This window comes from Narcine bancroftii, chromosome 2 (assembly GCF_036971445.1).
Source record: "Narcine bancroftii isolate sNarBan1 chromosome 2, sNarBan1.hap1, whole genome shotgun sequence".
NCBI classification, from domain to species: domain Eukaryota; kingdom Metazoa; phylum Chordata; class Chondrichthyes; order Torpediniformes; family Narcinidae; genus Narcine; species Narcine bancroftii.
In genome coordinates, this window is record NC_091470.1 from 367128818 (window position 1) to 367153981 (window position 25164).

Genomic DNA, 25164 nt, shown 5'->3' on the forward strand with positions numbered 1-25164 from the left:
GTTCCAGATGGAGGATAGAGTCCTCAAAAGCCGGACTGTCCGGCCTAAAACCAGGTGCCTGGCCACCCAAATGCAATTGCGGCAGACAGACCCGAGGCCGTCATCAAAGTGACCTCCCAGTCCAGATGCAGTCTCTCCGACATGGAGGAGACCACAATGGGAGCTCGGTCGATGACCCCTGCAGACTCACAAGTGGAAGGGTTCCTTGAAGATAGGTTGGCCACATATCTTTGCTTTTTATGGACGCCGAAAGACCGGCGGAGTTTGCCCAGCATTTCGGTGTGTTTTTGCTGCAGACTTTTGTGTTTCACTCTGTCAGTAGGACTAGGGATTTGAGGGTGTCCTGGGCAGGACGGGCCCAATGGTCTCAGTCTGCGCGCAGTGCGCATGCGTTCCATAACCGGGCGGGGCTTTCCGATGATTGACGGGCACGTCGCCAGGGCGACCCCCCTCTCTCGATGCGCGTGGTCGGGAGGCGGGACGGGGCGTCACTTCCTCTCCCCGTGCTTGACCGCTGGGCGGCCAGTACGCCTGCGCGGGAGCGCCGACCGTTGGGTCACGTGGCGCGGCCCGGCTGACGGCCGGCCCGGTGGGGAGGGGAGAGTGTCCAACATGGCGCCGTTTGGCTCGGGCCGGGGTTGAGGCCGCGCTGGCTGCTCGGTCATCGGATCCGTTCGGCGGCCGGGAGGGCGAGGCGAGGCGGGGCGAGGCGGGGATGGCTCAGTGCGTGCAGAGCGTGCAGGAGTTCCTCCAGGACACGTTCGTGCCCACGGTGGCCGTGTTGTGCAGCGAGGCGGCCCGCAGCTCGACGCGCAAAAACAACCTGACGTTCGCCGAGCTGGTGCGGCCCTTCTGCCGCCTCACGTCCGAAGGTTGGTGCCTCCCACCGGGCCCTCATCCCAGCTCCCTTCCCCGGCTCTGCGGCCTCCCCACCTGCTCACGGCAGCCGTTCGGCGCTGGGCCGGGCCTGTGGCTGAGCCCAGCTGGGTGGGAGTCGGGGTGGGGTGGTCTGGCCACAGGGACCCTGTGTCTGCATCGGGGGGGGGGGAGGGAGGGAGGAGTGCACCCTATATATGGGTCAGGGGTGACAAGCCACTCTGTGTCTGGGTTGGGGAATGGCCAGCTGGAGGGGGTGGTCTGGTCAGGTGGGGTGGGGGCTGCAATGCCATCCTATCTAGGTTGGGGGAGGTGGCCGGCTGGAGGGGGTGGTCTGGCCACAGGGACCCTGTGTCTGCATCGGGGGGGGGGGAGGGAGGGAGGAGTGCACCCTATATATGGGTCAGGGGTGACAAGCCACTCTGTGTCTGGGTTGGGGGGTGGCATGCCATCCTGTCTAGGTTGGGGGAGATGACTAGCTGGAGGGGGTGGTCTGGTCAAAGTGGGGGGGGTGTCATGCAACCCTGTGTCTGGGTTGGGGAATGGCCAGCTGGAGGGGGTGGTCTGGTCAGGGTGGGGGTGTCATGCAACCCTGTGTCTGGATTGGGGAGGTGGTCTTGTCAGGGGCGGGGGTCTATGCCCCCCTATCAGGGTTATGGGGTGACCCAGTGGGAGGGGCTGGCCTCATCATAGGGATGCCATTCCTCCCTGTGTCTGGGTCAGGGGTAACCGACTGGAGGGGGTGGTCTTGACAGGGGGTTCCATGCCACCCTGTGTCTAGGTCGGGTGCTGACCAGCAAGGTGTCATGATAAGGGTTCCCAGGTCGGGACTGCCCAGCTGAGAGAGAGAGTCAGGAGTGACCTGGTCATGGGGGTGCCATGGTATCCTGTGTCTGGGTTGCAGGTGATTAGCTGGATGCAAAACGGTGTGCCATGATCAGGGCTTCCTGATCAGGAGGTACATTGCCACCCTGGGTTAGGGATCTCAGCTGGATGGGGTTTGGGGGTGCCCTGGAGATGGGTGCAATGCCACCCTGTCTGGGATGGGGAGGTCCATCTGGATGCAAGGTTTGGTTGCCATGCCACCCTGTGTCTAGGTTGGAGAGGGTTGTCCAGCTGGGTGAGGGTGGGGTGGTGCCATGTTTGGGTGATTGCTGTGATTGGGGGTGCTCTCGTTAGGATGTACTATGCCCACCTGTCGGGATGGGGGTGCCCATCTGTGTCTGTTGGTGTGCTTGACATCCCTGACCAGACCACCTCCTTCAGCTGGTGGACCTTGCCCACTTGTGTGGGGGTCTAAGGGGCTGTGCCCACTTGAGTGGGGGGCTGTGCCCACTTGTCTGGGGGACCGTGCCCGCTTGTCTGGGGGACCGTGCCCGCTTGTCTGGGGGACCGTGCCCGCTTGTCTGGGGGACCGTGCCCGCTTGTCTGGGGGACCGTGCCCGCTTGTCTGGGGGACTGTGCCCGCTTGTCTGGGGGCCGTGCCCGCTTGCCCGCCTGTCCGGGGGCCGTGCCCTCCTGTCCGGGGGCCGTGCCCTCCTGTCCGGGGCCGTGCCCGCCTGTCCGGGGGCCGTGCCCGCCTGTCCGGGGGCCGTGCCCGCCTGTCCGGGGGCCGTGCCCGCCTGTCCGGGGGCCGTGCCCGCCTGTCCGGGGGCCGTGCCCGCCTGTCCGGGGGCCGTGCCCGCCTGTCCGGGGGCCGTGCCCGCCTGTCCGGGGGCCGTGCCCGCCTGTCCGGGGGCCGTGCCTGCGTCCGGGGGGCCGTGCCCGCCTGTCCGGGGGGACGTGCCCGCCTGTCCGGGGGGACGTGCCCGCCTGTCCGGGGGGACGTGCCCGCCTGTCCGGGGGGACGTGCCCGCCTGTCCGGGGGGACGTGCCCGCCTGTCCGGGGGGACGTGCCCGCCTGTCCGGGGGGACGTGCCCGCCTGTCCGGGGGGACGTGCCCGCCTGTCCGGGGGCCGTGCCCGCCTGTCCGGGGGGCCGTGCCCGCCTGTCCGGGGGGCCGTGCCGCCTGTCCGGGGGCCGTGCCCGCCTGTCCGGGGGCCGTGCCCGCCTGTCCGGGGGGCCGTGCCCGCCTGTCCGGGGGGCCGTGCCCGCCTGTCCGGGGGGCCGTGCCCGCCTGTCCGGGGGGCCGTGCCCGCCTCTCCGGGGGGCCGTGCCCGCCTCTCCGGGGGGCCGTGCCCGCCTGTCCGGGGGGCCGTGCCCGCCTGTCCGGGGGGCCGTGCCCGCCTGTCCGGGGGGCCGTGCCCGCCTGTCCGGGGGGCCGTGCCCGCCTGTCCGGGGGGCCGTGCCCGCCTGTCCGGGGGGCCGTGCCCGCCTGTCCGGGGGGCCGTGCCCGCCTGTCCGGGGGGCCGTGCCCGCCTGTCCGGGGGGCCGTGCCCGCCTGTCCGGGGGGCCGTGCCCGCCTGTCCGGGGGGCCGTGCCCGCCTGTCCGGGGGGCCGTGCCCGCCTGTCCGGGGGGCCTGCCCGCCTGTCCGGGGGGCCGTGCCCGCCTGTCCGGGGGGCCGTGCCCGCCTGTCCGGGGGGCCGTGCCCGCCTGTCCGGGGTGCCGTGCCCGTCTCTCCGGGGGGCCGTGCCCGCCTCTCCGGGGGGCCGTGCCCGCCTCTCCGGGGGGCCGTGCCCGCCTCTCCGGGGGGCCGTGCCCGCCTCTCCGGGGGGCCGTGCCCGCCTCTCCGGGGGGCCGTGCCCGCCTGTCCGGGGGGCCGTGCCCGCCTGTCCGGGGGGCCGTGCCCGCCTGTCCGGGGTGCCGTGCCCGTCTCTCCGGGGGGCCGTGCCCGCCTCTCCGGGGGGCCGTGCCCGCCTCTCCGGGGGGCCGTGCCCGCCTCTCCGGGGGGCCGTGCCCGCCTCTCCGGGGGGCCGTGCCCGCCTCTCCGGGGGGCCGTGCCCGCCTCTCCGGGGGGCCGTGCCCGCCTCTCCGGGGGGCCGTGCCCGCCTCTCCGGGGGGCCGTGCCCGCCTCTCCGGGGGGCCGTGCCCGCCTCTCCGGGGGGCCGTGCCCTCCTCTCCGGGGGGCCGTGCCCTCCTCTCCGGGGGGCCGTGCCCTCCTCTCCGGGGGGCCGTGCCCTCCTCTCCGGGGGGCCGTGCCCTCCTCTCCGGGGGGCCGTGCCCTCCTCTCCGGGGGGCCGTGCCCTCCTCTCCGGGGGGCCGTGCCCTCCTCTCCGGGGGGCCGTGCCCTCCTCTCCGGGGGGCCGTGCCCTCCTCTCCGGGGGGCCGTGCCCTCCTCTCCGGGGGGCCGTGCCCTCCTCTCCGGGGGGCCGTGCCCTCCTCTCCGGGGGGCCGTGCCCTCCTCTCCGGGGGGCCGTGCCCTCCTCTCCGGGGGGCCGTGCCCTCCTCTCCGGGGGGCCGTGCCCTCCTCTCCGGGGGGCCGTGCCCTCCTCTCCGGGGGGCCGTGCCCTCCTCTCCGGGGGGCCGTGCCCTCCTCTCCGGGGGGCCGTGCCCTCCTCCCCGGGGGGCCGTGCCCTCCTCTCCGGGGGGCCGTGCCACCCTCTCATGGGGTCTGGAGTTCCTGGTCAGGTTGTGCAGTTCCCACCATGGTTCGGGGTGGCTTCTGCTTTCCAGGGTCAGGCTCGGGGACCCTGCCTTCCTCGGTGTTGGGATGCAGGTGTGGGTTGTCCTGCCCCTCTTTCGTCTGAGCAGATGTGTTCCCCCTTGTAGATGTGCTATGCACACTGCTAAGTTCATCACAGTGGTAACAATACTTTTGTAATAAATTTGATTGTAAAGGGTAGGAGAGAGGAGCTGCAGATAGAGTTAGAGAGCACAGAAATTCTCTTTGGCATATTGATTAAGATGCTCATCTTAAATGTATCTACTTGCTTTGTCAAGCTTCATTGCGGTTTTTGAGAATCATGTGGTGCCTTTTAAGGCAGAGCTGCAAAAGAAAAAACTGACTCACGTAACCAGCAATTTTAATCTCTCTTTAGACCACTTTTTAAGTCACTTGCAGTTCGGCTGTTTGGAAACTGGAAGTGACATCATACCCCCCCCGACAGGTTTCTCATCCTGCAGGCTTCATCACCGAGGTGAAGGGGGTCCAGTGCCATCTCAGCACGGGCCTCCAGGATTTGTGGTTGGCTGGCATAACAAGGATGAATAGAACGTGAAGCCCAGGCACCCCCCCACCCCCAGAATCATTCCCAGTACAATAATCTGAGTCTTAAGGCTTTTTTGGTGGGGGCGACCACGGTGACGTGGTGGTGGAAATGCCACTGGCTCGGAAGTGTCCACATGGACGAGATTGAGCCAGTCCCTTGTACACAGCTCCTGTTTGCCCCCAATGTCCACCAGCAGGGTGGACTTGTTTTTTAGCACTTTGTACAGTCCGATGTAGGGATGCTATAGCTGTGACCCCTGTGTTGGGTGATGGACAAACTCAAATGTCGCCGAGTCAAGATCTGCCATGACATGCGTGGGTGGTCAAATGAAAATCCGGTGTAAGGATCTTGGAGAACTCAGTTAGGACCTTTGCAAACTTGTCTGTAGACAGGGTCTGAACGCGCAGGACTGGCCGTGCACTCGGCGAGAGTGGACATGTCTGGAAAGTGGAGGCATGGACTGTCGTCCCCTCATGTGGACCAGTAGGTTATTGGCCCTCAAGAAATCTGCTCCCAGGATCGGTTGGTGTACAGCCGCGAAAGTGAAATTTCACCTGTAAGCCAAGTCTCCTAGTTGCAAGCGGACTGACCTGGTGCCATAGCTGGGTGTAGGCATCCCATTTGCCGCGAGTAGGTTGGACTGCTTTGTCCAGGCTTCTCATTCAAAGGCGTTCTGTGGCAGGATGCTACGTTTGGCTCCCGTGTCGACTTAAAGCCTTTGTCCAGTGATTCAGTTGACAGCGCAGAAGACGCCTGTGTGTCACCAATCGCTGCAGCCATTGCTGGTGGTGCTTTTTCCTTGGGTGTCGGCTGAGTAAGTGCACAATGGGATGGGTGGTCAAATGAAAATGCGACCGCACTTTCTGTGGTAGAAACACCACCCATCCAGCTGCTTGCCTTGGGACCCGCCTGCCCGTCTCGGGTTGTGGCGGTTGTCGAAATGGACTATTGCGACAGAATTTTTGTGAACTCTGTATGGTCTGTCCACTTCATTTGCCACAACCTGAGAGTCAGAAAAGTCTGTGTCGGACAGGAACAAGGTGATATCGGGGAGGGAGTCGTTCTAAGATTGCGGCCTTGAACTTGAGAGTTAGGCACTTGGAGTGTCTTGTCAGCTTGCATGAGCATTTCAGTCGTTAGCTTGGAGGGGTACCTGTTCCCAAGTTCATCTAGATGTAGGATGCCTCTCTCCAGCTCAGTCATGGTGAAAGTTCATAGCAGGTGGGCCTTAAAAGTCTCGTACTGACCTTTAGCTGAGGATTGCTTAGGAAAAGTTCATCCTTAGTGGCCGACTCCACTTGTAGCCTCGCTGATAATATTGCGGAGGTTGAATTGTGCCTCCACCTGAATTAACCACGCATGTGGTCTATGAGGCCAGAACCCTGGCAGCTTAATGGCCACTGTGCATGGTGCTGGATCATCAGCCATTGTGTTGGGTTCAGAGACATCCGGGCTGTTGGGGTCACCAGTGTGGTGCCTTTTAAGGCTGAGCTGCGAAAAAAAACACTGACTCACGTTGTAACCAGCAAAAAACTGTTTTAATCTCTCTTTAGGCGACTTTGTAAGTCACTTCCGGTTTGGGCATTTCAAAACCAGAATTGATGTCATAACACTCCTGACATGTTTCTCAGGCCCATGCTTTGTCCCAGAGGTGGAGGGGGTCCAGCGCTCCTAGGTCTCTTGGTTGGCCGGCATTACGGGAATGATTTGAATGTGAAGTCGTGGCTGCCGCTACAAATGATATCTTTGTTTATTGCATCCAAAGGTCCTTGTGTTTCTCCAACTCCTTTCACATCCCTATCAGAATATCTCAAAATACTTCACAGCTTGGTGTAGTATTTCTGAATTGTGGTCTGTTTTGTACCGTAGCTAACATGGGCACTGCAGTTTCCACAACAGCAATGGGACAAGGACTGGTGATTTAAAATGGGCTAGTTGAGTGTTTTGTTTTCACCAGGATATTACTGCTCCCTTGTTATTTGAATTAGTATAATGGGATCTTTTCCATCCAGCTGATAGGGGAGACTTTACCACTGAGTCACATTTGACTTTAATTTAAAATTTATACATAATCTTGCTGAATTGCATGCAATAATTATAAATTTCATTCATGTCACATTTTTTTTGTAGCGGCCTGCGGCAACAGCCATGGGCTGACACAGAAGACGCCATTCGAGCATGGCAGCACGAGGTGTCAGCGGCCTGTTCCCATAGGCTGCTGCAAAACTGGTTCAGCCAGTCAATTACTAGTGACGGATCGCGAAAGGGTCAATCAGCACCCAGGGAGGCACAAGCCACACCCGTCAATTTTGCTGCAGCAAAATGGGCAGATCCAGTCAATCACCGACAGAGAGTCATGAAGACTCTGATCAGAACCCGAAGGAACACTGACCATGTCCGCCGGGGTCAGCCTGACTAGATAAAAGAGAGCAGCCAGTTCGTTGAATTATAGTATCAATTGCACTCCTTGGTGTGTGTGTGTGTCTTATTTCCTGAGCTATAACCTCGAGACACACCACAGTGGTGACCCCATCTTGTCCAAATGGTGTTTTTGGACCCAACATTGGATATCGAAATGAAAGACCAACCTTCATTCAACACAGTCTCCCTGAACTTCTGGATGTCACAGGCACAGGTGTGGTTTCATTCTCCGGATCTCCACAATGACACGCACTGCTACTATGTAGTAAGCGCCCGCGACCAGGGCACCACATCCAGAATCTTTGACTTCCTCCAGCAAGTGAAGTATGTGGCCATCATGGAGCTACTAACCCGCACTTTCAGGCTCTCGAAGCATGATTACGCGACCCGATTGTTGCATGTAGACGGTTTGGGTAACAGGGCCCCTTCCTCCCTCATGAGTGGCTGGTTGAAGGTATCCGGCTGCTTATCGCAGAAGAGGATTCTGCCAGAGCGGACATGCTATGGATGGAGAAGAGATGCCTGCGCTAGGCTGGAATAGGTGACGTCGCTTCGACAACAGTGACCAGCCAGGAAGCCCACCGACTGAACGACCACCCGAAAGACAGATCCCACCAGTGAGCCGTACCTGTTTTTATCACCAGTGCTGGGATTCAGAGGCCTGTCCATGCCGCTTCCCCTGCGCGTTCCTGGGAAACGCCAGAGCTGTCCGTCGTTGATGGCTGCCATGGCTGGCCTACGTCAAAGCCTGCTTCACGTACGAGACTCCTTATCGGTCCACCGGTTCCTGGTCGACACTGAGGCTGAAATCTGTGTCCTTCCCCCACCCTCCCGCCTCCACCTCCGATCCCTGCAGCCAAAGGATGGGCCGAGAACTAAGGGCTGCCAATAACTCAAACATATGCACCTTTGGAACCTGCAGTTGTCTCAGCCGTTGTCTGGAGGCTCACTTTGGCATCAGTTCGACAGCCACTCCTGGGGTCCTACTTTCTCTGAGCCAACTCTCTACTGGTGGACATTAAGGGATGGAGGCTGGTACACGTAAAGACTTTCCAGCTCCTTTTACTCGGTGGCCCTGCACCAACATTCTGTGACTGCTGATCAAGCTTTTGCACGCATCATTACCGAGCTTCCTTCTATTACAAAGCCGCATTTCACCTCTACAACACCCAGATGTGGGGTACACCAGATCCTCACTAAAAGTCCTCCCCTCAGGACACTCCCCTTGGGTATAACTGTATCTGCACCCATTGTCTTTCATTATTGTACCATTAGTTTCTACTAATAAAAGCCATGATTATTGTTTGACCGCATCGTCTTTGTCCACTTCATCAGTCTTCCCATACTAGGACAACGTTATTCTGAACTTCTTCCATAGTAAGTAAGTTTTTAGTTGAGACCAAACTTGTACAATTGAATTAAGGAATCCCTGTTCTCAAATACTTAAGCTATGACAACCAGTGCAGCATATGTCATTTTAACTGCCTGCTTCACTTAACCTGCTTTTGTTGATTGGTGTATAAAATCTTAGAGTTAATAGTGTAAATGTTCAATAATCCTTTTATGCATGGTTTGATGAGAAGAACAGGATGAAACCGATGATAGCTCTGTGTCCCCCTGATTAATGGGTTCCTGCATAGCTGCGGCCGAGGTGAGGAGAACCCTATCCAGGGTGAACCCTCATAAAGCAGCAGGACCAGACAATGTTCTTGGTCAGGTATTGAAGGAGATCTTCATGGACATCTTCAACACCTCGCTGCAGCAGTCCATTATCCCCACTGGTTCTTAATGGAAAGACCACAAACTGTTAGGGTCAGGTGAACATAGAGCACCGTCACGTTGATCACTGAGGTAACATAGGGGTGTGTGTTCAGCCTGCTCCTGTTCATGCTACTGACCCATGACTGCATTGCCACATCAAGCTCCAACAGTGTCATTGTTTGCATATTACACATATTAGTCACCTTCATCCCAGTACCAGAGACGAGAGTAACAGGTCTCAATAACTACCACTCCGTGGCACTGACGTCCACCATTATGAAATGCTTTGAGCGTCTTGTGATGGATCGCATCAAAGTGCACCTCTTGGAGATGTTGGACATATTTCAGTTCGCCTATAGAAGATAGGACAGCACTATTGCTGTAGCGGTTTGCACAACGCCTCAACAGCGACTGGGACCGGGGTTTGATTCCTGTGCAGGTCTGTGGGGTGTTTGTATGTTCTCCTCATATCTGTGTGGGTTTTCCCTGGTCGCTCCAGTTTCGTCCCACCATTCAAAATGTTCTGGGGATGTTGGTTTATTGGGTGTAAATTGGACAGCATGGACTCCTGGGCTGAAATGGCCTGTTACCATGCTGCATGTCTAAATTTTAAAAAATTAAATTAAAAAAAAGTTCTACAGACTATGCTAGAGCCTTGTCCCTCCACTCTGTCCTGACCCACATGGACAACAACATCTCATACACCATGCTGCTGCTCATTGATTTTAGCTCAGCGTTTAATCGGATCATTCCTAGAGGCTGGTGGAGAAGCTGTCCTCCCTGGAGCTCAACACCTCTCTCTGTAATTGGTTTGACTAACAGAAAGATTACAGACAGTCAGTCAGGGTCTGTAGCAGAGCATAGAGCACTGTCACGCTGATCACTGACGTGACACAGGGCTGTGTGTTCAGCCTGTTCCTGTTCATGCTACTGACCCACAACTGCATTGCCACATCCAGCTCCAACAGTGCCGTCATTTGCATATTGCACAACAGAAGTTGGCCTTATCTGCAATGACGATCAGTCGAACTATCATAAGGAGTGGAAAATCTTATGGATATGATGAAAGAACAACAACCTGAGTCTCAATGTGGACAAGATGAAGGAGATGATCGTGGACTTCAGGAGGACCAGGAACGACCACCCTCCACTACACATCGATAACTCAGCAATGGAGAGAAAAGAGAGAAACGAGTTCCTTGGAATCCACTGAGCAAGTGACTTATTGTGGACACACAATATCTCCTCACTTGTCAGAAAGGCAAAACAGTGACTGCACTTTCTAAAAAGACTGAAGCGGGCAAGGCTACTGGCCACTATTGTTTTGACCTTCTACAGGAACTCTGTCGAGAGTGTCCTGGCCGGCTGCATTACAGTTTGGTACAGTTGCAGAGAAATGGATCGGAGGTTAATCCATAGGACCAGAAAAGTGGCAGAGAGGATCACTGGAGCGTCCCTTCCCAATTCTCTCCCTCCACCCATTGGCGTGATCTACCAGGATCAAAGTCTGAAGAGGGGGGACCCCTTCCACCCCACACACAGCATCTTTCAGCTGCTACCGTCAGGAAAGAGATACAGGAGTATCAGAGCCAGCACCACCAGGCTGAGGAACAGCTTCTTCCCACGGGCAGTGAGAACGCTGAACGACCTGAGGAACTGCTCTCACTAACCACCCGAGACTCTCATTTATGAAACAATGTTTATTAATTTGTGTAATCATTGTATTCTGCTTTTGTATTGTTTGCATGTGTGTTCTGTCTGGTTGTGTGTTTGAATATTTTGATCTGAGGACCAGAGAATGCTGTGGGTTGGGGTTGCGCAAGTGGATTTTAAAAAAATGGCGGTGCTGTCGGAGCTGATATAACAATGCTCATTCACAGGGTTCTTCTGCTCAGTCCAATTGCCAATGACTTCTTGCAGTCTTTAAACAGCTTGTTAAGGGAGCTGGTGGTGTTCCGTTTTAAAATTCTGTGACCATGGAGTCAGAGCCCAAGATGGCAGTGTTCAGCACTGGCCTCGAAGGGGCACCAGGAAATGGAGAGGCCGCCCCCCCCCCCCCCCCCCCACCGTTTGAGAGGGAGAAGTGGAGAAGACGACCCTACGGGACTGTAACCACGGTGGGCAGACCAGCAAGGGGATCTGCGGCTGAAAAACACACAGGTGGAGAGCTGTTGGCGGCTGTGGTCAAAGGACTCACACCAGGCTGTGTGAAAAGCTGAAGATTGATTCGTAATGACTGGCTGACGGTATCTGAATCGAGATGCGTGAGGGCTTCTGATCATTTCAGAGGTTTGGATCTGCAGCTTGGGATACCGATTGCTTGGACTAAATTCTTTGTGGCTATGGAGGCTGCAGGAGCACTAGACGGGAACCCATGGACACTCAGTGATTCGGTGGGGTGATGGGGGGCGGGGGAGACAGAGAATCTCTTTTGCTTCTCTTCCTCAGACTAAGGGGTGCCAGGCAATTTCTGCTGATGGTGAATCTTTGCCTGATGATAGACTAAAGACATGGAATTTCCATTTTCTGTTTTATTACATAAAGGAATCTTGATAATAAACTTTAACTTATTGCATACATTTTTCTTATTCTCTCAATAGCGCTTTATTTAAAGCTTAAAACTCAACCATGGTGCTTTTCCAAAGTGGAAGAATTGGCATACGAAGTTTGGCGTAGATGCTGGTACATTTTGATAGAGTTGTTCCTTATTACTTGGAAGGTGCTAGCCTAAGTAGGGATGTGATGCCAATATTCAAATTGTTTATTCTTGTCACATGTACCAAGATACAGTGGAAAAAAGTTGTTTTGCCTGAAATCCAGGCAATACACCAATTGCTAAAAGTTGTGCAATTGATTTGCAAGATACAGCAGTGCAAAATAAGAAGCAGGGTTATTTCCTGAGAGATTGAAAGTAGCTAAATTATGCTAAGCTTAATCGAGCTTGATTCAACCATACTGGAGGTCCACGCATGTTTCCTGCTGGTATATTTTGTCAAAGATCTAAGAGTGAAAAGAAAACTTGTAATGGTAAAACCAGATAGAAAGGTGTATATGTCAGAAACGGATGAAGAAAGAAGAAATGGCAAAGATGGCAGGAATGTGACAATGGATGTGTTTTTAAATTTTGGCTTTTGAGAAAATGAATGCAAAAAAAATTTAAGGTCTTGACAAGCAAAGAAACGTTTTTACTCAGTGGTGTGAATTTCACACTCATTACCACAGGAAGTGGGTAAAATGCGTAGTGAAAATGCATTTGGAGGGAGGTTGGGCAAGAGAGGAAGGAAGAGCAGTTTATACTGATTAATTTTGACAGGGAAAGATGAGAAGAGGTTTGAGTGGAGCATCATCTAGTCTCTTTTTACACCTTGGACCTTAATATAGTTCAATTTAGAATTTATAAGCTGTTGCTATAATTGAATGTTGCTTTAATGCCTTTCTGACTTGTGTTGCCACCTTTGACTTGAGAACTGAATCTATTGTGGTTCACGCCACAATGGCCGTGTTTCTACTGAGCGATGAAAATTTGGGGCAATGCGAGGTAACACCTCGAATTTTTCCTCAGTAGAAACACATCGAGTAGTGGCCGATGCTCGGTGATGCGAGGTGCTCCGTCGTCCACCTTTTGAGGTGGTCGATGCGCGGTGATGCGAGGGACGATTTTTCAGTAGAAACACAGCGAGTAACGAATTCGCGGTGTACCGGAAGTCTTGAATTTTCGCCCGCGTTTTTCAATTGATCATCGTATGCACGCACCGGCACAGCGCATTATCTTATTGCGTATATATACTACCTACTAGCTAGCTATACTGCGTTCATATCGCCTCCGCTGTTCCTTTGTGTATCGTCAAATTGGAGTAATTTCCCTGGACAAATATCAAGCTTGTCTGTCGTTATAATAACTTTTCCGTTTCTTCGTTGGAATATGTCGGACAGTATCAACTGGACATTTGATCTTCAGTGATTCTTGATCACAAAATGGCAGGAAATTATGGTGAAGGGCACTTTGGATGGGAAAACAAAACGACCTGATGTGTGACCTTAAAATACGCGACTTCCTGGTCACCTTTCATCACCCCGCATCACCGCGTATTTATCGCTCAGTAGAAACAGTTCGGGTAGTCGTAAAATACGCGGTGATGCGGGGGACAAAAATTCGCGGTGATGCGGGGTGATACGAGGTGTCCCAGTAGAAACACGCACATTGACTGCGAGGTCTGCGCCCAAGATGGCGGCGTCGATGATCGGCAGCAGTTACAAGGGGTTGCAGACTCAGATGCGGAGGATTAGTGCAGGGCACCCTAAAATGGGGAGACCATCCACCCTCTGAGAAGGAGAAGCAGAGGAGACAACACACGCGACAGTGACTGTGGTGGTGGACCAGTGAGTGGGCTCTGTGGCTGAAAGACCAATGCATGCAGAGGGCTGCCGGCGAATTGAGGTGGGGAACCCACAGAGACTGTCTGCTGGAGACTGCTGTGGGAGTCTGGCTGTGGACTGCTGGAGACTGGCTGAAAAGATACCAGGTATCGGAACTAGGATGTGAGTGGGTGCTGATGGTTCAAATCTGGAGCTCGTGTTGCCAATAGTTTGGACTGGACTCTGTGGCTTAGGAAGTGCTGAAGGGGAATCTATGGACACAGTGACTCTAGGGGGTGGGGGGTGGGGGCTCTCTATTGCTTCTCTCTCTCTGACTGTGAGGTGCGTCAGGCAATTTCTGCCTATGGCAAATCAGTCTGCCTTACAGCAGGCAAAAGCAATTTCATGTAAATTTTTGTTACAGTGACAATAAATTGAATCTTGGTTACTATTTCCAGTGGTGGACAACTTGATACAATCTGTCTTCTTTTCTTTCTTTGGCTTGGCTTCGCGGACGAAGATTTATGGAGGGGGTAAAAAGTCCACGTCAGCTGCAGGCTCGTTTGTGGCTGACAAGTCCGATGCGGGACAGGCAGACACGATTGCAGCGGTTGCAAGGGAAAATTGGTTGGTTGGGGTTGGGTGTTGGGTTTTTCCTCCTTTGCCTTTTGTCAGTGAGGTGGGCTCTGCGGTCTTCTTCAAAGGAGGTTGCTGCCCGCCAAACTGTGAGGCGCCAAGATGCACGGTTTGAGGCGTTATCAGCCCACTGGCGGTGGTCAATGTGGCAGGCACCAAGAGATTTCTTTAGGCAGTCCTTGTACCTTTTCTTTGGTGCACCTCTGTCACGGTGGCCAGTGGAGAGCTCGCCATATAACACGATCTTGGGAAGGCGATGGTCCTCCATTCTGGAGACGTGACCCATCCAGCGCAGCTGGATCTTCAGCAGCGTGGACTCGATGCTGTCGACCTCTGCCATCTCGAGTACTTCGACGTTAGGGGTGTAAGCGCTCCAATGGATGTTGAGGATGGAGCGGAGACAACGCTGGTGGAAGCGTTCTAGGAGCCGTAGGTGGTGCCGGTAGAGGACCCATGATTCGGAGCCGAACAGGAGTGTGGGTATGACAACGGCTCTGTATACGCTTATCTTTGTGAGGTTTTTCAGTTGGTTGTTTTTCCAGACTCTTTTGTGTAGTCTTCCAAAGGCGCTATTTGCCTTGGCGAGTCTGTTGTCTATCTCGTTGTCGATCCTTGCATCTGATGAAATGGTGCAGCCGAGATAGGTAAACTGGTTGACCGTTTTGAGTTTTGTGTGCCCGATGGAGATGTGGGGGGGCTGATGGAGGACCTCAGTTTTCTTCAGGCTGACTTCCAGGCCAAACATTTTGGCAGTTTCCGCAAAGCAGGACGTCAAGCGCTGAAGAGCTGGCTCTGAATGGGCAACTAAAGCGGCATCATCTGCAAAGAGTAGTTCACGGACAAGTTTCTCTTGTGTCTTGGTGTGAGCTTGCAGGCGCCTCAGATTGAAGAGACTGCCATCCGTGCGGTACCGGATGTAAACGGCGTCTTCATTGTTGGGGTCTTTCATGGCTTGGTTCAGCATCATGCTGAAGAAGATTGAAAAGAGGGTTGGTGCGAGAACACAGCCTTGCTTCACGCCATTGTTAATGGAGAAGGGTTCAGTTAACATTTGTGTACATACATAATAAGTGGATTCCTGACCCCGCAATTTAAATGAAAATGAGGTAACATTGAATGGGATTGATTGACCCCAGTGTATTGGCTCAATGTCCAGTTCCTTTCTATTGCTCTTCCCACACCCATGAAAGTTTGTTGTACTCGAAAAGAACACAACCTATCAAAATCCACAATTATTTAGATTTCGGTCAGGATACTTTTCAGTCTTTTCTCAACAATTCTGTTTCATTTTCAGTCAGGCTCTGCATTCTAAATCCTAGTCACTTCTCCAAGTTAATTTTTAAATGTTTTAATTTATTAACATAGTTAACAGGTGCTTCCGATTGTACGAGCCTGTGCCGCCCAATTACATCCAATTGATCTTCACTTCCAGTACGCTTTGAACAGTAGGAGGAAACTGGATCCCTTGGGGAAAACCCACATGGACACAGGGAGAACATACAAACTCCTTACAGACAGTGAGGGATTTGAACCATGGTTCTGATCACTGCCGCACTAACTGCTACGCTGACTGCTGCCAAGTTCTTTCATTAATCATCTGAGATTACTGTACCTTTAGCATAGGAAACAGTTTAATCATTATTTCAGGTTATCCTTTTGATTTTAAGTAACTATGAGGAAGCTGAACCAACCTTAAGAAGTCTCTGATGAACTATCTCCACATCTATTACCTGCGCAACTGGAGGAGCCAACGTACTTGACCAGTACTACACCACCATCAAGAATATCTACTGAGCCAACCCACCTCCGCACTTCAGCAAGTCTGATCACCTGGTTGTACTTCTTCTCCCGGCATACGAGCAGAGACTGAGGACCACAGCACCATTGGTGAAGACAGTGAAAGTATGGTTGAGGGAGGAGGAGGGGTGCCTGCAGGTCTGAATCGGTGGAGTGGACATATTTAAGAACTCATCTGCAAACCTGAATTAATATGCCACGTCTAACACTGATTTATCAGGACCTCTGTGGATGAGTGTGTGGCCACGTGCACATGCCCTGAGTACCTCAACCCAAAGTCATGGATAAATTAAAGAATTCAGAACCTGCTGAGGGTGACGTTTAAGACTGGGGATCCAGATATTTACAGGAAGTCCAGATATGACCTACAAAAGGCTAGTTCACCGCAAAGGCAATTCCGAGGGGAGCTAGAAACAGAGTTGATACTCACCAGCTATGGCAGGGCTTACGGGGCATTACCTCCAAGGTGAGCTGAATACCATAAATGGCTGTGATGCTTCACTCTCTGATGAGGTGAACACCTTTTATGCTCACTTTATGAAAAAGAGAATTCAACAGTACCAATGAGAAGCGTAAGGTGGTGACCTGTGATATCTGTCTCTGAAGCCAACATCAGAGGGTGAAGCCTCGCAAGGCGTCAGGGCCTTATGGCGTACTGGCAGGGTACTAATGTGCCAACCAACTGGCTGGACTGTTAATGCACTTTTTCAGTCTCTCATTACTACATTTGGAGGTTTCCACCTGCTTCAAAATGGCATCGATCAATCCGGTACATAAGAAGAGCAGGGTGAGCCGCCTTAATGACTATTGCCCAGTGGCACTCACATCTACTTCAAAATCTGGGCCTCTGCGACTGGATCCTCAACAGAAAACTACATTTACTGTGAATCAGTAATGCAGTTGCCTACTCACTGACAACACAGGCACACTTCAAGGATGTGTCCTTAGTTCACTGCTCTACACCCTCTGCACCCGTAAGTAGATACATGCACGGGCATCTTCGCTCTGTGGGCCTGCAGAATGAAGGCCATCATCCTTGACCTCAAGGGATAGCCATGGTGACCATCAGCAAGGAGGTCCAGGAGCCTGTAGATGAACACCCATTGCTACAGAAACCGCTTCTTCCCCTCGCCATCAGATTTCTGAATGAACCACGGACACTACTTCCCTCTCTCTTTTGCACTAATTTATTTAATTAAAATTTTAGCAACTTTTGTACCTGTAATGTCACCACAAAACAACTAATTTCGTAACAAGTCATGACAATAAATTCTGGTTCTGAAATTAAATTTTCTATCTGCTATATTTTTTTTCCAAAAAAAACACCATCCCAACTTCATTTTAACTAAGCAGCCCATAAAGCTGTTTAACTGTTTTCTGGAAGTATTATAACTGTACTTTGGAAAAGAAGTGGAGATTTCTGAGAAAGTGAGCTGCCCAGCTAGATAGTTATTTTATGGAGGTTTGACATATTACAGATAAAACCCAGGATATTAAGACTTTATGAACTACTGTATATTTCAAGTTTACCGGTGTATCAGTCGACCTCCAAGACTTGCGATGCCTGAGATGGGCTGTTGACAGGCGTATAAGTCGATTCCTATAGATCACATGGATTGATTTGCTGGGCGTTGCTATCATAGAAGGTTCATTGACACAGCACAGCACACAACAAAAATATGAAGCGAGCTTTAAGTCGAAGGTGATATAAATGGCCAAGAAAACCAACATTTGCGCTGCTGCAAGAAAAATTGATGGGCATGAGAAGTTGGGAAGAGATTGGAGGAAAAAAGAAGAGACTTTCAGAAACATAGCAAAAAGACAATGTTCTTTGAGAAAAGGAATCACTCATTGGCCAGAGATGGAAAATTACATTGCAGAATGGATATGTAAGCAGAGACAAGACTGCTCCACAGTCACCTGAAATAAGAACATTTGCACTGTGGTGGGCCAAGTCACATTCAGACCTCAGTGTTGATTTTGAGGCTACAGTAGGCTGGTGCAATTGTTTCATGAACAGAAATTACCAAAAGATCTTGATCATAAAGTTGTAAGTTTTATTATATGGAGCCGACAGAAAACACCAATTTGTATTGGAAAATATTGGAAACCTGGATAAAGCCCCCATGAATTTCAACATGATAGGCCATAGTGCTAAAACTGTGCAAACCAGAAGTACAGGCCATGAAAGGTCTGGGTTTACCGCGATGTTACCGTGCATGGTCAACGGGACAAAAGTAAGACCCATGGTAATCTTCAAATGCAAAATTAAACTGAAAATGAAATTCCCTGCAGGTGTTTTTGTACATTTTAATGAAAAAGGATGGATGGATGAAAATGGTGGAATAGGCGGTTTTACGCAAAGAATGGAGTTTGCTGGCTTGGGATATGTTTTGTAGCTACTTAACTAAAAGTAGATTAGTACCACATAATACTTACGTGGCGGTTATCCCGTGTGGTTTGACGTCCATATTGCAACCTCTTGATGCCTGCTTGAACAAGCCATTCAAAGGCCATGTGCGTGAGGAATGGAGTGCTTGGATGACGAGTGCAGAAAAGTTGTTTACTAAAGGTTGGGCAATGCATGCTGCATCGGTTGATATGCTGTGTAACTTAATGCTCAAGGCATGGGACAAAGTTAAAGTAGAGACTGATAAAATCATTCAAAAAGTGCGGTATCTCTTGTGCAATTGATGGCATGGAAGATGGTTTATTGCAGAACACTGATGACGAAACAGAAACCGCCTCATCAAATACAGACTGGGACCCATATGATGACTGTTTAGAGTGCAAGTATGGATCTGCTTGCTGCCGTCTTTGCTTCAGACGATGATACCGAGTGCAATTTTAAAGGGTGCTAATTATGCTGTTTTCAGTAAAAACCTCAATGAAAATCTTTTTCAGCTGGAGACTTTTTTTTTGTTTTTCAAGGGTCGACTTGTACGCAGGATCAGCACGGATTGGATGTTGAGCTAAATTGAAGGTCTGGTGTTTAAGTCAACTCCATGTTTTGAAAGATTTTTTTGGGTTTCTCGACAACTTGTGAGCCGAAATTTGCGGTGTTTTATACTCTGCAGCGTACTTCAAGTGTTTGTACCTGTGTTTAAATGCTTCCAGATAGTTTAAAATGTATGCGCTGTAGTTCAGTCATTTTGTGGAATCAGGAATATGAGTTCTTAAAATAAGTAGAAGTACCCAGAAAAGGATGAAGGAGGTGTCAGATCTTGGATGATTCAGTAAACCAAAGCCTTCTTTGTGATAAATTGGGGGGGGGGGGGTGGAATCCATGGCAACATTTCAAATGTCATAGTGATCTTTCAGTCAATTTACTAGAAACTATAATCTAATTCCAGTAGAAGTCCAAAAATCTGGATGCCAGAAATCCAGACAACTCGAGAATCTGGACTTTGTGAAAACTCTCACTTTAAATTTAGTGTGCTTTTGTGTGCATGCGAATAAACTATCAAAATTTACCTGTTCATCTCTTCTTTATTCCTCCTTAAATTTAAATTTTAATAGTATTTCCCGAGAATCTGGACCGATTCAATCCCCGAGCAGATCGGATTTTTAGACTTCTGCTGTATTATCAAATTAGTGGCTCTCCTTTGATGGTTGTAAAATATTTTAGTCTCCTAGAATCATGAAAGTTGCTGGCCAAATGCAGGCTTGGTATGTCTTTTCCAAATCTTTCTTAAATTAGAAAATGCTGGAAACACTCAGTGGTCCAGGCAGCATCTGTAAAGGTTCTCTGACCTGAAACCTAATTCTCTTTCTCTTTTTGCTGATACAGTCTGATCTGCTGTTTCCAATTGTTCTTTTTTCAGATTTTATTTCAGTCCTTTAATTTTTCTGTTTAACTTTATCACTTCCCAAGTTTCTGGAGAACTTCATGAAGACCCTTCTCAAAAAACCAAGAAGGAACCTGTGTTTTGTGAAACAAATATGAAAAAAACATATGTAACTGTTAATTCACAGCTTAAATGTTATATATTGGGAAAAATGGAATAGAAGCAGGAAAGATTTATAAAAATAGGGCATAGCATTGGTTCATCAGAAAGTGTAGAGCAGTTTGGCAGAGAAAGTTTAGGGAAAATGTAATTAATGTATTTCATGGGGGAAATAAACTTTCTACTGATGGGATCTTGGTTTCCTCCTACCCTTCAACATGCAGGGGTTGTAGGTTATTTGGTGTATTTGGGCAGCCCAGGTTCATGGGCCAGTCCAGGTTCATGGGCCAGTCCAGGTTCATGGGCCAGTCCAGGTTCATGGGCCAGTCCAGGTTCATGGGCCAGTCCAGGTTCATGGGCCAGTCCAGGTTCATGGGCCAGTCCAGGTTCATGGGCCAGCACAGGTTCATGGGCCAGCACAGGTTCATGGGCCAGCACTGGTTCATGGGGCAGAAGGGCTTGTATGTCTAAATTTAAATAATAAAAAAAATTAAAAATGCAGACCAAGGATACTGGTTCACAATGCTATGAAGTGAATATACTGCCTGAATGGATGCTGAAAATGTAGAATTGTGGCTTTTTCTACATGGAAAGACTGGCCGCAGACTGGTAGATCACTTTGCAGAGCATCTTCGCTCTTTCTGTGTCAGTGACTGAAATCTCCCAGCAGCCAACCATTTCAGCTCTGTGCCCCACTCCTGCATTGACTATGCCTCATAGTGTTAAACCCTGGCCACCTATAATATTCCATCTGGGCACTCTCCAACCAGATGGCATAAACATGGACTTCTCTGGTTTCAGCTAGCCTATCCCCCTCTCTTCCCAATCCCTCTCTCCTTTCCTCCAGCTCTCCACCCCTTCCCTCTCCATTCACAGTGTCATCTCCCCTCTCCCTGTTTCCCTGTGTGCCCTTCCACTCTTATCTACCTATTACCTCCTGGCCATTGGGACGATGTTCCTCCCCTTGCCCCTCCCCCCCACTATTTTGATGGGACACCTGCAAAGGTTTGGGGTAACTCCCACTCTTTTACACTCCAATAAAACCAAGGATCAACAAAGCTTAAAAACACAATGCTGGAGAAACTCAGCAGGTCAAACAGTGTACAGTATATAGCAAAGATAAAGATACAGAACCAACATCTTGGGCTTGAGGCCTTTTTATATCTTGATGAAGGGCTCAAGCCTAAAATATTGATTATGTATCTTTATTTTTGCTATATAAAGTACACTGTTCGACATGGTGAGTTCCTCCAGCTTTGTGTTTTTACTTCAATCACGATGTCTGCAGACTTTTGTGCTTTAACGCTGAAAATAAATTCAATTTAAAATTTAAGAATGAATGGGATAATTAATTGAGGAAGTTGCAGGGCAATGGGCCAAGTGCATGAGAGCAGAATTAATTGGATGGTACTTCCAAGCACAGAGGAAGTAAAATGTTCTTAAATGTTGGGATCTCTTGTGCTAAGTGGGATATTTCAGTTAACTCCATATAGTTTGATAATTGGTATTGAATGAAGTTCTCCAATGTTGGATATGAAAAGAAGAATTTATGGTGATTTTCTTTTCCTGTTTTTCTTTGTTTAGTTCACATGCGAGATCCGAACAACCAGAGCCATGTTATTAAAAACCTGAGGATCAACGTTACCAGCATTGTCACTCAGCCACCGCAGCAGGCAACTATTCGAAAGCTATTAAGTGAGGTGGTAGCTGCTAGTCAGCCTGCAGAAGGATTGGTTGCTAATGTGATTACAGCAGGAGATTATGATTTTAACATCAGCGGTAAGGTTTAGTTTCATGTTTATTATTTTGCACATGAAAGTCATCTTGACTGACAAAAATTCGTTCAAGATTTCATTTGGGGATTGGAAATTAAATCAAAGCAGCAGTTGAGCCCATGCCTCTTGATCAGTTTTCATATCCATTTTGTGCATTTAGAATAAAACTTTGCATTCTGAAAATGTGATGTTCTTTTGGTTGGGTTCATTCCGTTGAGATTCCAATGTTGTTGATACCACTCTGCACAGTGGCTTCTGGCTCCCACCCTCACCCTTAAGTATGTTCCGTAACCACTCAGGCATCCTTGCTCATGGCACTCGGGAGGCCACACGGGTTCATTGTCATCTGACTGTGCAACCAGACAAAAATGCATTTCTCCGGACCACAGTGCACACATAATTTTCATCACATCACATATATTCTATAGATATAGAATATAAAATAAATATTTTGGAATAACTTACTCGGTTACATGATTTTGTTCAAAAATCTCACAGCCTGTGGGAAGAAGCTACATCCCAGCCCAGTCCTGATTTTGATGCTTGTTCTGGACCTCCTTCCTGATGATAGTAGATAAAAGATATTGTGCGATGAAAGAGTTCACAATAATCCTTTGAGCCCTATTTAAGCATTTCCTGGTGAACGTCATCAATAAATGAGAGGGAGACATCCATCCCCCACCCACCCCCCAACCCAAAGTGATCTTCTAGGGCTTTTTTGATAATCCTCTGTATTTTACAGCTACCATATCACAATGAATGAAGCCAGACAGGACATTCTCAATTGTGCTGCAAAATGTTGTCAAGATGGGGGCTTCGCTTGTGTCCACAAAAAAAATCTCCTGACTACACACCCTATCCAGTCACCTATCACTTTCCGACTCCACCATTCCCTGCTGAGCCTCAGAACGTGTTATACCTGGCTGCTGCCGCCTGAAAGTTCATTCTACCCCCAAAGTAACCAAAATTATATACTTGTTAGTAAGAGAGATGGCCATGGAGGAACTACTCTGTCTGCTTGTTTCCTTTAGCTTTCCTCATGGCTACCCAATTGGCTGTAGCCTGTGCCTTGGGTGTGAACGCATTGCTATCGATGATCCTTTCATCCTTCTGGAGTTTGACCAACTCTAGAGCTCGAGTTTAAAAAAAAAATCACAAAAATGCTGGAGGAATTCAGCCGGCCTCAGCTTCCATAGGAGGTAAAGATCTATTACTGACTTTTGGGCCTGAGCCCTTCAAGGATTGTTTTTGCGACAATCTCTGCATCTGCAGACATTCGTATTCCATTCCATTCAGTTGCTCCACTTACCTCGAAGAAGGCGCAGGCCCGAAATGTCGGAAATGCATCTTTACCTCCATTTCTGAGTGTTTTTACAACAATCTTGGTGTCCGCGGACTTTAGAGTTTCATCCATTCTTTGGCTTAATCAGTCAAGAGCTATAGGCGGATGCACTTGCCACAGGTGAAGCTGTAAGTTTCCCTTATGACCCACATCTTGCAGGAGGAGCATCCCTCTGCTCTCACTGCATCTCTACTGCATTGTCCGGAAAGTTTTTAAAAAATGTTCATGCCCAAACTGCTGCTTAGCCCTTTCACTGAAGCTTTAGCACTTGCTCTCAATCACTGCTTCTCCTCCCAAATGTGCAGGAGAGAACCAGGCCTTTCTGCCCATTGTCATTGCCAACCATTGTACTCATCGATACTTGTCCCACTTGCTTGACTGAGCCATTTACCTCCTTGTAACCTCAAGGTTATTGTGAGCTGTTATTTGATGTAATTGTCACCTTTGATATCTTGGGTAATTTAATGTTAATGTAGGAAGTGTCCCAGGCCTCCTCTATCTTGTCCAAAATCATCGCTGCAGTCCATATTCCACCTGGATCAATCTCTACCCACTTGCAATTTGGTTGCTTTAGAAATAACATTGGACAACAAATTTTTTCAAAAAGTTTGCTCCCTGAAAAAAAATAGGGATTACGATAGACGACTTCAAGCTGAACACCAAGATCATTTCAGATTTGCTGTGTTACGTAGGAAGTTGGAGAAACATTAAATTAACTTTTATTGACTTTAGCATATTTAATCATAGAATGATGCTGACACACTGACCCAAAAATGTTTTGATGCTGATTTTTGTTTGTACTCAGCCTCTGATGCCTCTTGAGTCAGTGTCCAACAATAGTTGACCAGCATTGATGGATTCCAGTTGCCCTGATACCACTTTTCCATGGACACAATGTCTTGGTCAAACCTTTCACCATGTTGGTCGCTGACTGCACCAAGGGAAGACGTCCAAGTGCGAGTGCAGAAAATGAATTTTCAATGACATGCTGCACTTCATGGTTTGTCTGCTTGAAGTCGACTTAAAATAAGGCAGGAAATCACAAAAATAGGTTATATCTAAAACAGTACGTGATAAGGAAAATTTTACGGTGATTTTCTTGAACAGCAGCCAAAAATCCATAAAATACACCCAAAAGAAATCTTTGTGGTTCAGTGTAATTTTTCCTTCTGGCTATCACGTTTGCATCATTTATGTTTTTTACATAGCTGCTGCATTCCTAGTAAATATTCCCATTTTCCTAGAAAGCTCGGAATGGGAATGAGGGTGCCATTCCCATTCTGACATTTTACCTCCTAGACCCCTTGCCAATTTCCTTGAATTCCTGGAGTCTAAAGTGAATTGCAGGCATCCCGTGAACAATGGGAAAACGAATAGGACGTTGCTGCAGTGGCGTTGCAAGTCCTGCCTCTTTACTTACTGCACTTTACTTATGCTGTAAAGAAATTTGGAGTTTTGGCCATTTGTGTGTGAATGACCATTGCCAAGATTTCAGACATTCTTCAGACCAGTAAAATCATGCAACCAATCAAAAAAACATAAATTACTGTCTTGTTGTTCGTTGCCTCTCTCTGGGGAAAAAATAAATTCCTTGTCTTTTATGATCTATCCTTCACCTCCTGTCTAAGTTCAAGGGCGTGTAATCCTTTCTATCGCCCAGGACAGAGGATTGAAAGGCTTCATTCTTTTGTCGAAAGGGCACCTGGCGTAGTGCGTTGTGGAGTTACCAAACGGTACCAACATTTTAATTAGGGTTAAAGCAAACACTAGTTCACTCAAAAGCGTAGAGCTACATAAAGAACGCTGTTTGACTTGCTGAATTTCTCCAGCAATTTTGTGTTTTTTAAAAAATAATAATTAAATTGGTGGGTGGGAGAGAAAGCCACTTGCGAGTGGAGAAAAGCATTGGAAAGATGAGGGAGAGGGGGCGTGGCAAGATGACGTAGAGTCTAGATGTGCAAACTAGATTGATAAATGCACGTTATGCAATGATTAATTACAATTTTTTACATCAGTTATACTTGACACCTGAAAAATTTAAAAAATATGGTTTTAATGAATCAGATTTGTGTTTTAGATGTGGTGATAGGATTGGAACTTTTTTTCATGCTGTTTGGTCATGTTTACATCTACAATCTTTTTGGAAGAAAATTCAGTCATTTTT

General features: G+C 49.7%; 1 protein-coding gene across 4 annotated transcripts in view; it reads left to right on the forward strand.

The window, feature by feature from the left end:
* Positions 1 to 527: 527 nt before the first annotated feature.
* Positions 528 to 25164, forward strand: part of trappc8 (trafficking protein particle complex subunit 8) — a 206965-nt gene continuing 182328 nt past the window's right edge. For 2 of the 4 annotated variants that reach the window (XM_069922556.1, XM_069922557.1), the window contains exons 1-2: positions 528 to 872; positions 21468 to 21662. In XM_069922556.1, the coding sequence (XP_069778657.1) occupies positions 716 to 872; positions 21468 to 21662 (352 nt within the window). In that variant the 5' untranslated portion in view covers positions 528 to 715. Of the gene's footprint in view, positions 873 to 9406; positions 9587 to 18867; positions 18920 to 21467; positions 21663 to 25164 lie in introns of those variants that run through there. The other 2 variants (XM_069922558.1, XM_069922559.1) reach the window with 2 other exon arrangements.